This window comes from Mauremys reevesii, linkage group 24, assembly GCF_016161935.1.
Source record: "Mauremys reevesii isolate NIE-2019 linkage group 24, ASM1616193v1, whole genome shotgun sequence".
Taxonomy (NCBI): Eukaryota; Metazoa; Chordata; order Testudines; family Geoemydidae; genus Mauremys; species Mauremys reevesii.
In genome coordinates this window covers 5,839,797-5,861,753 of record NC_052646.1, presented here as the reverse complement: position 1 = coordinate 5,861,753, position 21,957 = coordinate 5,839,797, and the positions used below count along the sequence as shown (strand labels likewise).

At 46.4% G+C, this 21,957-nt stretch overlaps 1 protein-coding gene across 3 annotated transcripts in view; it reads left to right on the top strand.

The window, feature by feature from the left end:
- Nucleotides 1-4,012: 4,012 nt before the first annotated feature.
- The window catches only part of LOC120390739 (nuclear receptor subfamily 2 group F member 5-like), a 34,681-nt gene continuing 16,736 nt past the window's right edge, over nt 4,013-21,957 (top strand). The window contains exons 1-2 of one of the 3 annotated variants that reach the window (XR_005591127.1): nt 4,013-4,457; nt 5,421-5,558. Coding sequence is in view for 1 of the 3 variants with exons in the window: in XM_039513582.1 (XP_039369516.1) it covers nt 7,019-7,415 (397 nt within the window). In the remaining 2 variants the exon portion in view is untranslated. Of the gene's footprint in view, nt 4,458-5,420; nt 5,559-6,990; nt 7,416-21,957 lie in introns of those variants that run through there. The other 2 variants (XM_039513583.1, XM_039513582.1) reach the window with 2 other exon arrangements.

Below are 21,957 nucleotides of genomic sequence, written 5' to 3'. Positions count from 1 at the left end.
TATAAAAATTAAACAGCATCAGAATGTCTAGCCCAGTAACCTGTCTCTGACAGTGGCCAATGCCAGTTGCTGCAAAGCAAGGTGCAAGAAATGGCCTGTATGTTACGCAGGAGGTCAGGCTAGATCGGTGATACTCAGACTCAGTCGCAAAGGACTCACGAGTTGCAAGTGGCTCTTTAATGCATCTCCTGCGGCTCTTTGAAGCACATGATATTAAAACACTGGGGGATTTAATTATTAACCAATCTAAGTCATTAACCAATCAGGATGCATTTACTATATTATTAGCCAATTGTAGTTGATAAAATAATAACACTTGGTCAGTCATTTTGCTGTGAGAATAATATATACATATAAACGAAATATGAATATATAGTACGATAGCAAATGAAACAATGAATTCACACTCCTGTTGGGCACTGTTGATCGCTAATTTGGTTCCTGAACCACTGAGGTCTGAGTATCACTGGGCTAGATGATCCCTTCTGCCCTTAAAAATCTATGGGCAAAATCCTGCCCCAGGGAAGTCAATGGGAGTTTTGCCATCCCTGCTCTGATCTAAAATATTGTCCCCCTTCTATCAAAGGGAAGCAGATGTTGGGGCCTGGCGGGTTGGTTTCTTACTGGAGGAGAAATTAGTGATACAAAGTCTGGATATTTTCTTAGTGTGATTTGTTTTATTTACACCAGTCCTGGAACAGAGGTGGTCACAAACAGCATGCAAGCAAGCCCCTTATAGGAATCTCAGTCCAACTAGCAGCTCCAGGCTCCCAGGCAGCAATTCTGCCTCAAGAATTAACCCTGGTTAAAAACATTAGGGGAGAGAGAGAAAGAGAGACAGAGAGCAAACTCTCTTGTTGCTTGCCAAAGCTCCCCTGCCAATAACACCATTGCAACACTAACAACAACGCAGCATTTCTTGTAAGACTGTATGTCGCTCGCATGCTAAGACAAAGACTCTTTGTAACAGCACCACCTGGTGACGCCTGCCATAACAGTACAAAGCAAGAGACAACAAGCAGCTCCAACGAAGGGGGCACAAGGTAAAAGATGAGTATGATCAATGCTATATCCTGTAACCACTGCGTAGACACCCTCAAGAGGGCACAGCTACCTATATGTGCCCCTGTTAAATTCACCATTCATGGCAGTCTCTTTTCTTACGGGAGGGAAGGGAAATCCATTGAAAGCAAGACGGTGGGCCACACAGAGCACAGAGAATGGCACAAATTCAGCACCCATGGCAAAGGGATCAGGATGTGACCCTGCTCATTCATTCCTTTGCCACAGGGTGATCTGGAATGTAGGAACTCTATTTAAGGAGAGGCACCATGGCAGACAGAGTTTGTAGGAAGGAGGTTCTCAGCTCTGGCAGACAAAGAGCCGAGCGGGTTTATGTCGCCGCCATGCCTTCGCCATCTTCCCCGGTTTGGTTGAGAAGCTGTCGGTTTCTTTCACTCTCTCCTTTTATCTTCCTTTTAGTCTCCTGTTTCTGTGGAGTTTTAATTTCGCAACCTCCTCTCCCCCCACTCAGTTCTACCTTTCACGGCACAGCGCTGGAGCTGCATGCTGATGAGACTAGCACTTGGTCGACTTACAATCATTCTCCCGGGAATCTTTATTTTAAAATAACGATCCCCCTGCCCCACTCATTTTCTGGGTAACGGGTAGGCCAGGTTAGGTAGTGAGAGCATGTGATTTTGGAGGTGGTACCTGGGACAACTCTGTTAAAGTAACATTTCTTCCTGGACAAGAAACTCCTGTTTTTCCTCCTGATAGCTCATCTGGGAAGGGAGACCCCCCCAGACCTCTGGATGTGTTTTAAAGCACATTTTTAAGGCTCGTTCAAGAAGGAAGGATGTGTGTGCCCGCATGTAATGTGTAGCTTCAATTAGACACTTAAAAATCTCACTTGGGGTTTTTTTTTCCACTCATTCAAATTGTCACATCTTGACAGCTCTGTGCAGATGTATTCCCAGCAGCTTAACAATAGGTCACCTTATTATTATTATTTTTTAGGCATGTGGTCAGCCTTTTTCGGAACTTTATGATTAATTCACATGAGTTCATTTCCTTATTTAAAAATATTTAGCACTTAGATAGTGCTTTACCTTTTCAAAATGTGGTGCAAACCTTAGCTGTTTTTCATTCGGCTATTTAATCTTGCCAGTTATTCTTTCTGTTTTGAGTGTGAAATCTGTGTTTTAAATCAAAGTAACAAATGGTTCAAGTAATATAGTATTATCTCCTATAAGTATTATTGTGAAAATGTGTTTTCCCACCAGGAGGTTTGCTTTTTTAATCTCATCCTTACATTAATTTTTTGGTCCTTTTCAGTTCTCTCTTTTAATTTAATTTGTCAAAAATCTAAAAATATAAACAAAATATAAGGGTTAAGTAATTGAAATTTATATTAATTATAATTAATTATAATTATATTATATCATCAACCAATTCTGCAACAGTGGGAGTTATATGACTACCCTATCTAAACTATTTTTGTAATCTATTTAAAAACAATTAAAATCATTTCTATTAGGCTCTATATTTAGGCTGCTCTTTACAAACATAGATAAGTGCAGGCTAGAAATATTAATGTAAGTAAACGCATCAGGAGTTTTAGCTTTTAAAAATTTGAAACAACCCTGCTCTAGCTAAGACTAAACTAGTATTATTTGTATAGTAACAGCATTGTGCTAGACCAGTGGTTTTCAACCTATTGTCCATGGACCCCTGGGGGTCCACAGACTGTGTCTAAGGATTCCGCAAAAGGTTGTCCTTACCTTAGAACAGAGGCTTTTCAACCTGCTGTCTGCAGTCTGCAGACTCTGTCTACGATTTCCAAAGGGATCTGCACCTCCATTTGAAATTTTTTAGGCAGCCGGCAAATGAAAAAAAGGTTGAAAACTACTGTGCCAGACTCAGTGAAGAGTTTGTGCATATTTTATTTGGCTGTAAAAAAAAAAAGTGTAGCACCATTGCGGCGCTGAATGTGCATAATATACAAAATAATAATAATGAATTGATAATACCTGAACTAAACTAGCTATTTTCAGGACTATCTATAGCACCCTGAAAAAACAACAAGGAGTCCGGTGGCACCTTAAAGACTAACAGATTTATTTGGGCATAAGCTTTCATAGTTAAAAAAACCTCACTTCTTCAGATGCAAGAAGTATATACATAGAATCATAGAATCTCAGGGTTGGAAGGGACCTCAGGAGGTCATCTATAGCACCCTGGTATCTATGGAAGCATCATCACAACATCCAGTGCTTTACCTCTTTAAACGTTCACTAATCAGTCAGTGGAATAACTGATCTACTGGCATTAGGGTGACCAGACAGCAAAAGTGAAAAACTGGGACAGGGGGTGGAGGGTAATAGGAGCCTATATAAGAAAAAAGACCCAAAAATCAGGACTGTCCCTGTAAAATCGGGACATCTGGTCACCCTAACTGGCATGCTACACATCTCGCATTTGCAGGCAGGGGACATTCCTCTGCCTCTCTAACGTCTCCGATCCCACTCTCCGGGTTAAATCAGAGCTTTCTGCCTTTAACAGGGAGCAAAGCCAGCCCGGTGTTGACTCATTCGAATTATGCAACCTTATGAGACGTGAGCAAGCCAAGGTGGCACTGAGTTCCAGGGGCGTTTCTTAAGCCACAGCAACAGGCAGATTTCCCTGTGTCACTTTCTCTCCCCTCCATGTGCCAGACCTCCCAGCGCCCTTGCAAGCGGGACCAAGTGACAGCAGGAGGAGTGGCCCTACCCCGCGGCGTCTCCACCCCTTTTAAATCGCTCCCCTCGCTGACTTTGCACCCACTGACCAGGGCAAGCCACGCCTCCCGAGGACTTGCACCAATCAGGGCCCTCCGCAACGTTGATTGAGGCAGGGCTCCGCCGCGTTGCGCGGGCGGGTTCCACCTCCAGCCCCCTCCCCTACTTGGAATGTTGGGCCTTATAAGGAAAGTGTCTCCATGGCCACATTGTCAATGAATTCCACTGTCAGAGTTCAGCCGCTCTCCACGTGATCCTCCCCGGGACCATCTTCGAGGGGGAGGAGACCGGGGGGGAATTGACAAGCACAAGGGCCATTCTTTCACTTTAAAAGTTTGTGTGTGTTGCGATTCCCCCCCTTCCTCCGCAGCCTCCCCCCCCCGCCCAAAAAAAAAACACCCCTTGCTTCTCTCCAAGGAGGGGGAACAGGAGACAGAGGAAAATTCAAAAGGTGGAATCTGTCTCCATCTCATTTCAGATCTTGACTTTTATGAGCTTGCAAGTCATACGCAGACACACACACACACACACAAAAAGAGGAGGGGGGGAGAGAAAAATCTTGTGAAATGTGCGTGTGATTAATAATCTAGCTTTTAAAAGACACAAAACAGCAGCTACACTCTAGACCATCCTTCCCCAAGGCTGAGACAGAAGAGAAACGAAATTGCCTTTCACAAGGTACAGTACATTTTTTTTCAATGATCTCTCTATTTAGCTCTGCTCCCATTGTTTCCTCCCCACCCCACTTTTGCCTCTTCTGGACGCGTTTCTTTTCCAATGGACATAGTTTGGTACAGCTTGACTCCCCCCACCCCCCAAATAAAGTCACTTTAAACAAAATGGTCAGGGTGGTGCCAAGTAGAAAGAAGCCCGTCTGCTTGCCGGCTAGAAATCGAAGGAAGGCGAGAAAACGACGGGAAATATTCCGATTCAGACTAAACAAAACACGCACCGAAGTATTGGCAGATAATCGCGTGTGTGAAAGAGACGCGGGAATAGCTCCTTCTATACAGGGAAGGAAGAATCGGAGACGGATAAACTCCGCAAAGCCCGGGAGGATTTAAACGCTGCCTTATTTTTTATGTTATTTTTATTTTTCCCCTTACCCTTTTCCGCCCAACTTGTCCGCCTGATCAGAGGCAGTGAAATTGACGAAAGAAACCGAGCGCGGATCCGAGCCTAGTCTCTGCATCCAAAAGCGAATTTGGTGGGATCTCTGGGTTCCCATTTGCATTGACTGAGGATAAGCGAGGAATCCTCCGCGCTCCCCGTGTATGCAGGATCCCTCGGTGCGTGGGGAGGGCGGGTGGTTTTATTTTAGATCTTGGCGACTGGTTGTGTTTGTAATTAGGGTTCTCTGGGGTTGATTAGGAATTAATCGCTTTTAAATGTGGATGCACGTGAGGGAGACAGGGGGAGAATCTTTTTTTCTTTCTTTTTTTTTAAAGATCTGTTGCCAACCTGCGCGGTGTGTGTTCGGCTTCTGGTATTTTATTCTGCTGGGTTTGGAAGAGAAACCACGGTCCAAATTGGCTGAGAGTTTAATTGTGAAATACTTAACGCTTGGTAGCCTTTTGATGGGTTTTTTCTTCTCTCTCCCCCCTTTCTCCCTTTCTCTGTCTTCCCCCCGCCCCGTCCCAGATCTGTAAGGAATTGGAAGTCCCTTGAGAGTTTCTGCGTCCAGAAAGTTTGGTTGGGGTTGTTTTAATGGGGTGGGGAAGACGAGAGCGATGGATTTTTGGTGTGGCTGAAATGACAATAAAACCCTCCAGGAATCTGGCTTCGTCATTTTAGCTCTTTTCTCACTCCCCCACCCCTCCCCGCCCCTTTCCCTCTGATTATAATTCTGCTCTTTGCAAAGACCAAATCGACGTTGCAAATATTAATTATTTGTTATTATAGCTACACACCCAGCAGGGAGAGAGAATTTAATCTAAACAAAACCTTATTTCTCCCGCTCCCCCCGCGCCAGGACAGAGGGGGTATTTTTAAAAAGGAGGTTGTTGTTTTCTCTCTCTCTCTCTCTTTCGGTTGCTGGAGGGTTTGGTAGCCACGAAGAAACGGACCGAATTCCATTTCGATCACAGAGGAGAGACTTCAAAATACCACCCCCGTTTCATTGATTCCTTTCCTTGCTGGGTGTATTAACTTTCTCTCTCCTCCTCTATCCACCTATCTGCTCCCCCTTCCCTTCTTCCTGCCCTCGCCTCCATCCCGAGTCCTCTCTTCCACCGCTCCTTCCTCCCATCCTGAGTCCTCTCTTCCACCGCTCCTTCCTCCTTCCCTCCATCCCGAGTCCTCTCTTCCACCGCTCCTTCCTCCTTCCTCCCATCCCGAGTCCTCTCTTCCACCACTCCTTCCCTCCATCCCGAGTTCTCTCCTCCACCGCTCCTTCCTCCTTCCCTCCATCCCGAGTCCTCTCTTCCACCGCTCCTTCCTCCTTCCCTCCATCCCGAGTCCTCTCTTCCACCGCTCCTTCCTCCTTCCTCCCATCCCGAGTCCTCTCTTCCACCCCTCCGTCCCTCCATCCCGAGTCCTCTCCTCCACCGCTCCTTCCTCCTTCCCTCCATCCCGAGTCCTCTCTTCCACCGCTCCTTCCTCCTTCCCTCCATCCCGAGTCCTCTCTTCCACCGCTCCTTCCTCCTTCCCCCCATCCCGAGTCCTCTCCTCCACCGCTCCTTCCTCCTTCCCTCCATCCCGAGTCCTCTCCTCCACCGCTCCTTCCTCCTTCCTCCCATCCCGAGTCCTCTCTTCCCCCGCTCCTTCCTCCTTCCCTCCATCCCGAGTCCTCTCTTCCACCGCTCCTTCCTCCTTCCCTCCATCCCGAGTCCTCTCCTCCCCCGCTCCTTCCTCCTTCCTCCATCCCGAGTCCTCTCTTCCACCGCTCCTTCCTCCTTCCTCCCATCCTGAGTCCTCTCCTCCACCGCTCCTTCCTCCTTCCTCCATCCCGAGTCCTCTCTTCCACCGCTCCTTCCTCCTTCCCTCCATCCCGAGTCCTCTCTTCCACCGCTCCTTCCTCCTTCCTCCCATCCTGAGTCTTCTCCTCCGCCGCTCCTTCCTCCTTCCCTCCATCCCGAGTCCTCTCTTCCACCGCTCCTTCCTCCATCCCTCCATCCCGAGTCCTCTCTTCCCCCGCTCCTTCCTCCTTCCTCCATCCCGAGTTCTCTCCTCCCCCGCTCCTTTCCCCTTCCCCCCATCCTGACTCCTCTCCTCCTGCCCCTGCCCCTCCCCGCGCTAGTATGGCCATGGTCGTGAACCCTTGGCAGGAGGAGATCCCCGGGGGCCCGCCAGGCGCCCAGCCCCCTCCGGGCCTGCCGTGCGCTCCGGAGCCGGGGGTGGCCCCTCCGCCGCCGGGCCCCGCGAAGGGCGCGGCGGCCCCGGGCCCGCCGGAGGCGGGGGAGAAGGGGGGCGCCCCGCCGAGCGTGGACTGCATGGTGTGCGGGGACAAGTCCAGCGGGAAGCACTACGGGCAGTTCACCTGCGAGGGCTGCAAGAGCTTCTTCAAGCGCTCGGTGCGCCGCAACCTGAGCTACACCTGCCGCAGCAACCGGGAGTGCCCCATCGACCAGCACCACCGCAACCAGTGCCAGTACTGCCGCCTCAAGAAGTGCCTCAAGGTCGGCATGCGCCGGGAAGGTGAGCCCCCCTCGTCCCCCCGCCGCCCCCACCCCCGGCCTGGCTCGGCTCGGCCCGGCCCGGCCCCACCGCTCCTTCGCTTTCCAGCCTCGCCTGGCTGCCGGGTCTTTCCTCTGGGGTCCCCCTGTCTGTGTCCTCTTCTCTCTGTCTCTTCCTGGGGTCCCTCTCTCTGACCTCCCTGTCTGTCTTCTCTTTCTTTCTGTTCTTTCCTCTCTTTCTGTCTGTGTCCTCTTCTCTCTGTCTCTCCCTGGGTTCCCTTCCCTCTCTCTGCTCTCCCTTTCTCCGTCTTTCTTCCTTTTTCTTTCTGTGTTCTCTCTTTTTTACATCCCTTCTGTGTTTCTTTTTCGTTTCTCTCTCTGTTATCTTGCTTTCTTTTCTCTGGTTTCTTTTGATGTTCCTTCTCTAGTCTTTCCTCTCTCTCTCTCTCTCTGTTTCCTTTTTCTCCGGAAGAAAGAGGAGTGAGAGAGAAAAAAGGGAATGTGAAAGGGGAGGAAGAAGGAAAGGTTTTCTTCCTTTGGTCATTCCTCTCTCTCATTCCAAAAACAAGAAATGAAAAAGAGAAAGAAAATCTTTTTATTCTTTTTCTTTTCTCTCTCCCCCTTTTCTCTCTCTTGAATTTCTTCCTGCCTTTTTTTCTACATCTCTACCATTTTCTCATTCATCCACTTTCTCTTTTCTCACTACTTTTCCGTCTCTAAATCTTTCTTCCCTTCCTGTTCCCTCCTCCTCTCTTTCTTTCCCCGTCTGTTTTCTCACTCTCTCCTTTCCCACCCTTTCTCTGCTCTCAAGACAGGATGCCCACCTCTGCAGAACTCCTCAGCTTCCCCCTTACGGAAGGCAACAGGGTCATGTGTACCAGGCATCATCCTTCCACTTGACAGTTCTCCTTGCAAGCGCCCTGTGGTTCCCTGTGTATTCTCTTCCTTCCCTACTTGCCACCCTGCTATCTATCCCCAAAGCCCTAGCCAGGGCTCTCCCTCTCTAGCTGGGAGTTTACAGTTCTTACACTGCTGTCTTAGGGACTCGGTATATTCTTAATATCATTCCCATCCCATCCCCATATATTCCCCAGCGCCAAGAGAATCCCAGGTCTTAACAGGGGATCAGGGTAAAGTGGAAAGCCACAGGCTAGAAATGCGTCAGAATTGCTTTTGTCGTGGTCTCAACCCATCTCCGTTTTATTTGCTGCTTGAACTGGTTTTCCTTTCCTGTTCCATGTAGCTATTTTGTTTTTTTAAATGAAGGGCAAACTTCACGGTATCTGATGCAGGGCAAATATCAGGGAACTTTCATTCCACTGAATTAACCATTGCACCAGCCCTTGGCTGAAATTTCTGATCTACACAAAATCAGATGGTTTGGCCTTTTTGCAAATCCCAAATTCATCAGCGCTCCCCCTTAACATCCCTGCATCCCCATTCCCCAATGTTGTCTACTGCACTTCCCCATTTGGGCCTGAGAAAGTAAAGCCTGGATATTTGTTGATGGTTTTTTTAGCAAGAGAAAAGCAGAATCCTTAAAAGGCTAAATTTCCCCAAGTCCCTGTACTTGTCGATTACAACAAAAGGATCATGGGAAATAACCCTAATTCATATTTCACTTGACTATCTGATCAGCGCAATTAATCCTTTGAATGAGTGAACCTTTAGTTTCTCTTGGGTTTTTAAATAGGGCTTGATTTAGAGCGAGTTGCTCCGCAGAGGTAGGAATTTTCATTGTGCCTATATGCATTTTATTTAGAACAAGGTAGGCAGTGAAGACAGTGGGAATAGAAATATTGGGTTTTTTTTAAAATGCATCTGTATGTCTGTGATAGGAATACAAAAAAAGGCCAAAGCTGACTACACTGAATTCACCGCCCTTATAGTAACCATTCTCAGGATTTAGAATTAAACTAGAATTTAGCAGTAATGTAACATTCATGGGTTCCTCACATGAATATATTGAGTGGAAAGAACAACATACCTGGCCTTCAGATAGCATCTTTCATCAGATCTCAAAGCCCTGGAGAAATGTTTTTATCAAGTTACACTTAAGCAAATGTAGGATTGCAAAAAGCGTGCGACAGCATGGGTATCTCTCAGTATAAGATACACATATAATGATGATGTATGCATATAATAATAATACTCAGTATCTATGGTACTTCATTCATAATGCAAAATACCTTCTTTAACTAGTAACAATCAAGAATCCATATGACTTAAATAGGAATCACATTCTTTTTTAACCTTTTCACAGACGACCAGCATTTCAACCATACTATTAAAAACTTCTCTTGTACATTTAATTTTCTCAGTTAAGGAGTGGGTTGGAAAAAGTGGCAAAGTTTCTCTCCCACGATGGGACATACTTAAGAAAAACATCAAGGCTAATCCCTTCCCTCCCCACTCCCCAGGGTAAAGATTTGTCTTTGAAAACTTTGCCCCTTCCCTTTCTATGAACGTGCCCAGTAATTTGGCTGCAATAATGCATTCATGGCATTTAATCTTCTTTTGGTGAGATGATTACTGCAAATCCCAATGGGTACTAGTAGCAGATCTTAGCAACTCTTGCTACTCTCGTTTATTTATATATACTTATAGATATACAAGAAAGTTTCTAATAAGTTTATTCTACACAAATGACCATTCAAATCATCAGCATAAAATCCTTGTGGTTTATCCCTGATCCAAACAGGAGCTGGGATAGCTCAATCGATTTCCTTCTTCTCTTATTTTCTTTTCAGTTACGTGTGTTAATTTCTTTATTAAGCCCTCTGTCAAACCTGGCGATTATGTCTTCTCAGATCACGGGCATGGCTTTGAGAAAAGGAAGTTAGAAAGGGGACGGTTTTACCTCTATTATTCCTTTTACTGCGGCCCCTGTAACGCATTTGGGTGACACGGTGACGGCATCCGGCAAAGCGCTAGGTTAGAGAGTTTCATAGGGCAAAAGTTCTTGCAATCTGGAGCCATATTCACACCCGGAAACCTCTGCCTTAGAAGCCAACTCTTTAAAATAAAATTGATGTTCGAGCTGTGGTCAATGCAAAAAGAGCCTTGCAGTCCAAAGACATGCATCACACAGTGGCCAGATTCTCATTTGGTGTAGAGTGGTACAGCTCAGCTGAAATCAACATGAGCTGAGGATTTGACAAAGTCTTTTTTTTTTTGTAAATAGAGAGAGAAGCCGGGTCAGAAAACCCACATATGTACCTTATTGAACTGCTGAGCTAAACATGATGTCTGTCATAACCCCACACAGCATTAGGGAGCATAATAAGAAAATTGTTGGCCTATGTTCATTAACAAACATGTCTTTATAGCCCAAGGTGAGCTCAGATCGCTACAATTCTGGTTGAGTGGACACTACGTTTTTTTAGTGGTTACTCAACATTTGAAACATCTATGCGGAGAGATTCAAAAGCATTTGTAAACAACTCTATTTTTTGTATTCCTTTTGATTTTTTAACATCCACCTTACTTGGAATTTTATTCCAGGTAAATATTTACATTGGCAAGTAAGCTTCAACTATTAGCTGAAAATAACCAAAGACGTCTATCTATCAAGATACATCTACTTATCTTTTTTCTGATTATGTAATGATACATTATATAATTTGTTCCATGCCAGTTTAAATTTGGGATAATTTTTTGATTCAAAGGATTTCAAGTGTTGTTTGAATGATTCCCTTGCTTCTGTGCAGAAGACACACACTCAATTGAAATTATTGAGCGTAGGTTCAGAAATTATATTTTAATTCTTTGCCAGTGATCGTAGGCTGGGAATGAGAGCTGGAGAAACCCCACAAAACCCCACTCAAAAAAAAAATCAAATTTCCATACAAATCCTCAAAAACTGGGCTCTATGGAAAAATTCTAGAGTGTATTAATGAATTACAAACATAGAATTCAAATTGTATCTTACAAGGGGTGTTTCTTATTGCAGCCCTTTTCCTCAGATCAAGAATATTTAAGGGAAATTTAATGACAAATAGACTTGCACAAAGGTTTGGTCGTGAGTGATGACTTGGTCTCGAAAGTCATTTAACTTTAAAAAGGGACACATGGAAACAAATAGATTGAACCAGGGCATGGGGAATGGCCCAATATAGGTGCTGATTTGCAGAATGTTACAATGTTTCATTTTTTTTAGTTTCATCAATATTATTTTATTGGGGTGAATTCACTCCGAGTATAGTGACATTGAGTCAGCTTTCAATAGCTCTATTCCCCAGCCCATTTTCCAGCAATCGAATAGTCTGAATTTTTGCTTGTCTGCCCCTCGCACTTGGCACTGGAAATGGGTCATGTTGCATTCCCCGCAGATTAGGTCTTTTGTTAATTATTATAACGATTAGGAGAAATCCCCTTTCGCCATTTAAACACCGTTGTCACTTTTGGTGGCCAAACGGCTAGCAATCTACTAGCCAGCTCACTGAAGTTCAACCGCCAAGTTTAAAGGATTTGCTACTGGGGTCATAACGAAGGGTTGGCCTCAGTCTGCGGTGTTATTGTTACGTGCATTTCTAAAGCATCTGCGCTCACAGTATCTGGCTGATTTTACATACTCACTAGGTATGTTGCATTTATGTGCTAATCTACCACGGCGATAATCTGCTAGGTTTGGTCCAGAATTTAGGCTTTGCACAGATAAAACAGGGAGTCGCAGGAAGAAGCTTTTTACAAAACCTAAGACCAGTGGAAACGTTTCCATTATTTATGTATTTGTTTGTTTAATTCCAGAGAGAATAGGATTTTTTTTTTCTTTTTAACCAAGCAACCATTTCCTTGGCTTGCTGGCTTCCCCTTTGCAGCATTGTGCATCAGGGCCTGAAAGTGAAATTGACTAGAAACAAGTGACACTGGCAGGTCACTTCCCCCCCCCCACCACAAAAGTAAATTTGAATGTCACAATTCTCTCTGGTTTTACACATGATCGAGGGAGTAGATTTTTTTAAAGTGCCGGGCATCTATTGAGAAGCACTGGTGGAAATCTGGATGGTTTAGGTAGGTGCCTCTTTTGAAAAGTTGGTCTGTAAAGCATAGTAATATTAGGGAAGAGAGAGAAGGGGCATTTATTTTAAAAATAAGTTTGATTTTTTTAAATTTGAGTGTCTATCTATGTAGCCCTTTGATTTTTTTCAAAGCCATTTAATTTTTTTTTAAATAATAAAGGAATTATTTTAGGCATAAAAAAGTCAGCAATTTTTTGGGTGGTAACCAGTATTTTGCTAGCAATCACCAAAAATTAGAAACAATTCCCTCAGGGCCTAGGAAATACACGGCAGAGAAATCACTTGTCTGTTTTAGTTCTTAGATATCTCTTCTTTGTATTATTGCTATTACTAATTGCTGTATTCCCCCTAAATTTACATGGTATTTCATGACAAAGAGAAAGGTGCCTTCCTTGTTCGGAAGAGTTTCTGATCAATAGACACAGAGCCATGTTTTGTTTTCTAAGCTAACTCCCCCACTCGCCATCTACTTATGTAGAGATTCTGCCTAGATTCTGATCTGAGTTGCACTTCTGGTGTAAATCCACTGCTGAACTCAACAGTTACTCCTGATTTAGGCCGGTGCCATTTGGATCAGAATCTGCCTTGTTTTTGTTTTTGTTTTTTTGTGTGGAAGAAGCTGTCCACAAAAAATTGCTCTCCATGGGACATGTATTTTCTCAGCCAGTGTGTTGCTAACTGGGCTCACCCTAACTGCTGAGACATGGGTGGATTTTTAACGTGTTCCTACCAAAGCTGCAAACAAATCAATTATGAGACTCTTTGGTACTTGTGGAAGGTAGACGGTTAATATACCGGCAACAGAACTCTGATGTACCCTGGTATTGCATGCACAGCATGTCCCCTACCTCCCAGGAATGTTGTTAGGCTTAATTTGCTAATGTCTGTGAGGTCCTTTTAGATGCAAGGTCTTACAGTAGATTTAGGCATCTCTTCAGCTGGGCTAAGTTGTCATTGCTCCATCGAGCTATCACAACTGACACCAGCGGCAGATCTGCTCCATAGTATAACAGCGTATGCGTGATTATTATTATTCTGTGAAATCCTCAGACAGTGAGACTTTGGCAAGGGCTAAGCAGCCTTCTAAACTGAGGGGCGGATTTTCAGCGGGTGTATATTGTCATCGCTCCATTGACTTCAATGCCGGCAGCAGTCAGCCTCCCTTTCTGATGTTACGTGTTGACAATTTACACCGACTGACCATTGGGCCCCCGAGTGCCTAAACGTCCCTTGTCGCCTGGTAGCTGGTTGGGAAAACCCGGCCCTAGGAATCCTTTCACACAGCAAAGACAGCTATTGACCAAAGGCCTCATGCCCCTGAAATGCAAAGGCAACTCTCATTCACTTGAGCAACGTCACTGATTTGCATGGGACTACTCGTGGAAGTAAGGGAGATCGGGGCCCTTGTTTCTGAGGCAGCGGCGGTAGAGAAACCACTCACATTTTCATTAAACAAAGCCCCTCTCCTGCCCCCTCCTGCATTACTCTCATGGCTTTATGGGGAAGCATGCCTGGTACAACCCGACGGTATTGCACATGGTTAGAGCAAAAGCCCATTTACAGTGCAGTGGAAGGAAAGACGCTGATTGTTTTTAGTCAATTCCAATTCCATCTTGTCTCTCTATCTCCAGTTCTGTCTCTTGTCTATCCAGTGAAACCTGTATCCTTCCCAATTTTTAAGATCCTCAGCGCTTAGTAGCTAACGAACTGTAGTTGTTCTCTGCTACAGAAGAGTTTTCGGACGTGTATACATAATTTTTTGTACATAAAAAAAGAACAAACCCTTTCTATTTTTTCCACCTAACTTCACAGTATTATGTGCAACAACTAGCTGGAACCACAGCCTGTGCTGTAGTTCGCTGAAAGGACCTTTAGGCTTTGACACGAAAAGGATTCAAATACAGAATCGGGCAAGTTAGTCCGTTCACTCACAATCCCGAGGACTGAGCAGGGGGAAGGGTTTTGCTTCCTGGCTTTGTGAACGTGGATGGGTTCATTCCCCTTTCCATGCCTCGGTTTTCCCCACCCCAACTCCACGGGGGTTAGTGTTTGTAAAGGGCTTTGAGATGGTCACTGGGAGAAGAGACGTTATTACGTGTGTTATGGTAGGACCTACAGGCTTTACATAAGATCAGGGCTCCATGGCAATGGGTGTCGTTGAAGAGAATCCTTGCTCCAAAGGATTTACAGTCTAAGTAAACCAGACAGACAAAGGCTTGGAGGGGAAACTGAGGCACAGAGACGGGACGCGACTACTTGCTTTGCAGCATGCAATACGTTGGTGCTAGAACTGTGATGAGAGCCCTTACCGAGACCTCGCTGAGTCACAATCCACTGGACAATGCGAGGGTCTGATCCTGCCCTCCTTAGGGAGGGCATAGTGCCGATGGGTTGCCTGGGGAGACCTGGCCAGATCGGGCCTGCGAGGCTACGTCTTTCATTACTGGCACGCCCTCCGTGTGGGCATTCTCGGGCTAAGCCGGTTAGGGGGCGAGTTTTTACCAGCACAGTTGTCCCAGTACAATCCCTAGTGGAGACCAGTATCAAGATGCCTTCTAACAGTGTGGTCTGTGCCCCATCCCTTATGGAGTATACTAGACGGGCAAGCACCAGCAAAAGACTATCTCTTAGTCTGAGCGAAACAAGCGATACTGGTAAAAACTCAGCATTGCTGGCGCCCCGGTGCCTACCCCAGGCGCTTGTGCCAGGTCGGGTCTGTTGGTCAGGGCTCACAGCTCTCTGACTGACAGAGCTATGCCGGAAGAAGTCTGCAGCCTAGACCTGACCTGGCCTTAGGTTATACTGAAAAAAACTATCCCATGTAGACAAGGCTTTGGAGTAAGTGAAAGCTAGGTCCACCCATTCTGCCTCGGTTGCTTTTTCTATCCACGGGTGTAATGATAGCACCAGGAGCAGGGGCCCCGTGGAAAAGCAAGCACCTCCTTTTTTGGTGTTTTCCACCAGTATAATAACAGCTGTCAGCTTTTCAGGCCCTTACTGGTTTTTCACGTTTGTTGCTGGGATGCCGAGTAGGCTGGCCTAGAAGAAGAAAAATCCCCCATCTCCTTCACTTGCCCATAGAGCTGCACAGCCAAATCGATTTCTTTTGAATGCAGAAATCCAAACTCCGGATGCTAAACTCCTCCCTAGTTCTAAACTCCGTCTCTCCCAAGTCACAGAAGCAAATTCCCTTCCCCTCCACCCCCATTTTTCTGAGGGTTTGCATGATCATTTGCTAAATACATCTCAATCTGATGTGTTCCTCGGTCAGCAGCATCAAGGGCTTTGTCCCATATTCCCTCCCCCGCCCTTTTCACACATACATAAACACCTCCCTCTAGGGATTTCACAAATAAATTACTACCCCCACTCCAGCTCCCAGACCCACAGAGTCCAGATTCTCCTGCATCTTCTGCAGCTGTACACCCCAAAGCAAAGTGGGCATGAGAATTAACCAGCGTCAGCTGACTGTGGCCTCGGAAGTTTTCCGTGATCCAAATCCTGGGTTCTGTCTTTTCCAATTAAATCCAGGGCCGGCTGGAACCTTCCCTCACCCCTCCAAAATGCAGATGCAGGTTGACCAAAACGTTGTGTGAATTGATCTCATGTTTGTTCAATTGTTTTGGCCGAAAAACAAAGAAAAAAAATCAAAACGTTTTATTTTGATGCTTTTGAAATGAAACGTTTCGATTTGAAATGACTTTTTGTTTTGAAATTTACCGTGGTCTTATTTTTAAAAAAATCAAAAGGGTAAAAAAAAAAGTGCCATTCAACCCCGAATTATTCTCCCCCACACACACTTTTTTGATTCGCCAAAAATTTCCTTTGAGAATGGCCAGTGAACCAAAAACTCAATTATTCTCACAGCTCTAATTAATACACCGGAAAATGGAAGGGTCTATTGAACCCACCTTTCCAATATGCCTAGCAATGAAGAGTTTAAAACACCTAGGTTTTATCCTGGCAGATCAGAGCAGGTCTTGGCTTTTAGACACCACTCCAAACAAGACGTGAGCGAAATTAATCAATTTGGTCCAGGACCAGAGGCAAAAAAAAAATCTGGGTCAGAGTCTCATCTAGTTTAATGGAGCTCCATTGAGCTATGCTGATTTACGCCAGCTGAGGATCTGCTCGTCCACCAGACTGGGGCTATTTGATGCTCAGATGAAGAAGGACAAACATTTGTTTTGTGAGAGGCCTGGTGTGTGGATAAGTCAGGAAGGGAAACCCTCTGCGTATTCTCAAAGGTGCAACATGTCCGGGCATCCCTGGCCGGTGCGATTGGGACAAAACGTGTTGTTCGTTCTTTGGGGAACAGCGGAACAAACACAACAATTGTTTTGGCCAAAGAAACAACCTGGATTGGAGCGTCCACGTCGCAGCAACCCTGCTCGTTATGGCAGGATGTCATGTTTGCGGTTCTTGCATGGGGGCTCTGTCGTAACCAGGTGCTACCTAAGGACCAGCTCTTCATAAGAGCTTAGCTCCTATTTATCCACCGAAATAATCCAGAGAGCCCAGCACTGCAAATGTTGTATTCTTTGGAAAATCTGGCCCAAATAGCAGTCAAGAAAAACGGAGTGACACGTGTACCTTAGTGAAGATGTTTGAGCTAATTGCTACAGCAGGGAGTGGGGGGGTCAGGACACGTGGCTTCTGTTCCCAGCTCTGGGAGCAGAGTGGGGCCTAGAGATTAGAGTCAGGATTCCTGGGTTCTATTCCGAGTGCTACCCCAGATTTGCTACGCAACCAGCGGCAAGTTATTTCCTCTCTCTCTGCTTCAGTTTACCAGCCTGTGCAATGGGAAGGCAGCTCTCTGCCTTGTGCAATGGTGTAGGAAGGCAGCATCTGTATTTAGGGGACGCTTTGGGCGCGTCGGAGGAAAGGCGCTAGCAGAGATTGTTCCGGCACTAGAGTGGGGATTAAACCTTACGGCAGGCAATAGATATTGGTTATTGAGGGGGGAAATTCCACCTTCCCAAATCCCAGCCGTTTTGGTTCTCAGCTTCCCGGGAACCTCTTTCAGTCGCTCCTTTCTAGCAGGATAGATTAGCTAACCCAGCTTTGCAAAACAGTCTCTGCGCCTACTCACCTAGGCGGGTGGGTCGGGAGCTCGTTTTTTGACAAGTTAGCAAAGTCTCACCAATTTTTCCATCACTGGTGGGAAGGTGGATGAGCAGATCTTGTGCCTGGGCTGGTATGTTGATTTTTTTTTCTCTGCTCCTACGTGTTAATAAGAAGGGCAGATGCACAAAACAGCCATGCATGCACTGTTGGAGCTGCCTGCCCTGCTACCCATTGCGCTAGGGACATCAAACATGGGGGATGGCTGTCCTCTTGGCCAATGCGCTGGGGATCAGACTGGGGAACTCCTCCACAGCTAAAACCAGGAGCTGCTGCAGCTTGAGCTAAAATCCATGGCAAGGGGGGAGAACTCAGATCCTCAGTAGATCAGGAGCTGGGCAAAATTTTTTATTCACTGCAAAATGCAGTTTCAGGTCAATGAACATAAGAACATAAGAACGGCCGTACTGGGTCAGACCAAAGGTCCATCCAGCCCAGTATCCTGTCTACCGATAATGGCCAATGCCAGGTGCCCCAGAGGGAGTGAACGTAACAGGTAATGATCAAGTGATCTCTCTCCTGCCGTCCACCTCCACCCGCTGACAAACAGCGGCTAGGGACACCATTCCTTACCCATCCTGGCTAATAGCCATTAATGGACTTAACCGCCATGAATTTATCCAGTTCTCTTTTAAACCCTGTTCTAGTCCTAGCCTTCACAACCTCCTCAGGCAAGAAGTTCCACAGGTTGACTGTGTGCTGTGTGCTATAGTTGTTTTAAACCTGCTGCCCATTCGTTTCATTTGGTGGCCCCTAGTTCTTATATTATGGGAGCAAGTAAATAACTTTTCCTTATTCACTTTCTCCACATCACTCATGATTTTATAGACCTATTGATTTACATGAATCTATTGCAAATCTGGGTCGAATTCAGCAAATAGTTCCAGCCAGGAAAAACTAAACAGAAAATGTCCATTTACAATGGACTTTTCATTTCAAAATGACATTTCATTTGGAAATTTAGCTAGATTTATTTTAAACAAACAAACAAGGATTTAAAAAAGAAACCCAGAAAACAAAATGCAAATTTTTCTTTTTTTGGTCAAATAAAATGATAAATAGTAACAAATAGTTAGCCGGGAAACAACAAGCTACGAATTTTGGCTGCCGATCCAAAGCCGAAGGGTGTTTTGGATCCAGGGGTATCCCGTGTCTTGTGGTTTCTCTTTGCCCGGTGATCCGAGTGGACGGCTCCCTGTGAGTTCAGGAGCAGTGAATGAAACAAAATTTTGGTGAGGAAAAAAAATGAAAATTTTTGTTTCCGATTGACCTGAAACTAATTTTTTTCTGGATTTTTTGGTTTGGCCACCAAACCAAACACTCCATTGCCTGTCACATATGCTCCCCAGTGGGCTACACACATACTGTCTTAGTCCACTGCCGGCCTTTGCTAAATAGGCCCAGTAGCTGCATTCGGGCATCGTATTTAGCCCTCCGGCAGCGTGCTGCTCTGAACGGGATGGGGGATAGGGTTCTACCTGTACAACAAGGCCCACATTTGCACCCTGCAATGGGAGTGTTTAAAACCAAATGGCCTGATCCTGAGGGCACCTGTCGTTCCAACAGCTGTTTGGGTCGCGCTCCAGATCGGTCCATGCACGTCTCCTCCACCGTTGAATGCTCGTCCGGGCGATGACAACCACAGCCAGGCGAGAGGCAGTTTCCTGCCTTTCGAGTGAGGTCAGCTGCAGCCCGTGAAGCTGCCCCGTCAAATTAAACTGAGCACATCAAGCTATCACAAGACCCACGAGTGCTACAGTGGCTGGAGTCCTGTGTCCGCTTGTGGTGCGCGTCATTTGAGGAGGGGGTTGATCAGTTGGAGAGGGCGCCAAGAGGAGCCATTAGAAAACCCGCCTTAGAGTGACGGACTCAAGGGGCTCAATCCATTTTGCTTAACAAAGAGCAGGTTGAGAGGTGAGCTGATTACCGTCTGTCTATACGTACGAGGTGGGCAAATATTTAATAACGGGCCCTTCCATCTAGCAGAGAAAGGTATGTCGTGATCCAACGGCTGGATGTTGAAACTAGATTAATTCCGACTAGAAATAAGGTGTAAATTTTTAACAGCGAGAGTCATTAACCACTGGGCCAACTTCCCAAGGATCGCGGGGGATTCTCCATCGCTGACAATTTTGACATCAAAATCGGCTGGTTTTCGAAAAGCTCTGCTCCGGGATTATTGTGGGAAAGCTCTCTGGCCTGCGTCAGGCTAGCTGATCACAACAGTCCTTGGAATCTATGACTCTCAGATCCACCCCGCTAGCTGCAGGGCAGCAGAATTCAATGCGGCACGCAGCAGACAAGGCTGCTGTGTTTGCCAGCGCAGGCTGTTTCAGCCCTCGTGTTGCAGCTGGACTCACAGGGCGCCGTCTGCTTGGATCTCTATGGCAAGAGAAACCACAAAGCACAGAGCATCCCCAGATCCAAAACACCCTTCAGCTTTGGGTCTGGAGCCAAAAAATCTATGGCTTGCGTCATTGCTCTGTTATGATTCTGATGTCATTGTCTCCTGGTAATACCTAGGAGCCCTAGGCATGGACCCAGAAACCCATTGTGCTAGGTGGCATATATATTTTTATTGCTATTAGGTGTATTACACTACAGTAGATGCCCCAAGTCATGGACCAGGACCTCATTGTGCTATGGGCTGTAGATTTTTGTTGCTATTAGATGTATTATGGTAGCATCTAGGAGCCCGTGTCTTGAACTGTACAAGGGGCCGAACAAACCACTCTCACTAATTCAGTGTCGCTGACCCAACGGGTTCAGAAATCAGGAGTCAAAATGAGGAGATTATTTTATAAAATGTCATGACTTTTAAGCCAATCAGCTGTGAGGTTCTTTTCGTTTGCCCTCTGGTTTTATTGCGCCTTCAGGGGTCAGGTTTCCAGCCTTCCTCCGCAGCCACAAGGGCCAGACCATTTGGTGTTTTTGCTTGTTTATAATGAAAGCTGAGATTCTCCCATGATGCCGGGAGCTGGGACCCGGCGAATAACAACAAAGCTCGTGAGACTTGCAGTCCCATCGCGAGAGGCGGCAGCCCCTCCAGTGGGGCTGTTCCCCACCCTCCCTCCAGTTACTCAACCAAACGAAAAAGTGCATCACTGACGAAGCAAGGCCAATTCGTGCGTGTTACGTGCCCCAGCCCCTCGGCTCCACCTGCTCTGTGTCTTTTAGACAGGAAAGGAGGCTTGGCGGATAGTGCACTGGACTAGGATGCAGGGGACCCAACTGAGCTCTGCTGTTGGCCTAGTGGATGGCCAGGGGCAAATCACATCCCCGCTCTGTGCCTCAGTTTCCCCATCAGTAAAATGGGGACAATGCCCCTGACCTCCTTTATAAAGCGCTGTGAGATCTACTCATGATAGAGCCAGGAGGGATGGTTGTTATTATCTGTGCTTTCCTAAAAGACCTGCCCTATTTCAGGGACAGCCATTGGGCTGGAAGCAGGAATTAATTCAGGGGAGTCCTATGGCCCGCTACTGTGCAGAAAGCCAGACTAGATGATCACAGTGGTCCCTTCTGGCCTCCCTCCCTGTGGATCTTTGTCTGTACAGCACCCAACACAATGGAGCCCCAATCCTCATCAGAGGCGCTGGGCAAAGAGTTCATTCTCCTTCTGTTTTAAGCCTGTCTGTGGTACGTACCTGGCCTCCATCTCCATTGTATCTGAGCATTTCGCACTGCAGTTGCCCTCACAACCCCTCTGTGAGGCAGGGAAGTGCTATTATCCCGCTAGAGAGACTAAGTGACTTTCCCAAGGTCTCACAGGAAAGCTGTGGCAGAGCAGGAGCCCCAAAGACAGCTTTCCTGGCTAGCACTGGTCCACCCTTCCCCTCCAGAGCCCAGGCCCAGCTGCCTCTGGGCTGATCTACAGCGTTTGCTTTGGCCCATAGGAGACGTGCAAATGTCCTGTGACAGACACCAAACCAGCTGATGCTGGGTTGTTGCTGGGAGATTCAGAGTTTGTTTGAACCTGGATTTCATAGTGGGGCAGCGGGGGGAACTTATTTGAGTAAGAGGCAGAGAAAATCTCTCTGTGACTGCCTGCAGAGCAAGAGAGATAAGGGCTGCATGGCTTTCATTAGATCCATCTCTTAAAAAACAGGGTAGAGGAGACTCGTTCAAACTAAATCAAATCTCTTTTCCCGCAAGGGCCACCGGGCCAGAAACAACCGGGGACTGATTTTTTGAAAGAGCTCCATCCATTGGCTATGGGTGCTAATCCTGTCCCCCAGCCCCCCCAGCTGTGGACTAAGGGAGGTGACTAATATCTGGTAATCTGGCTAACATCTTAACTCCCCATAGGCACCTACATAAAGTGGCCAGATAAGATTTCCAAGAGCTTTCTCTGAACGGGTGATGAGAGCTTTTGAAAATCTGCCCCCTCCCCACCTCATGTCGGAAATGGCTCATCTG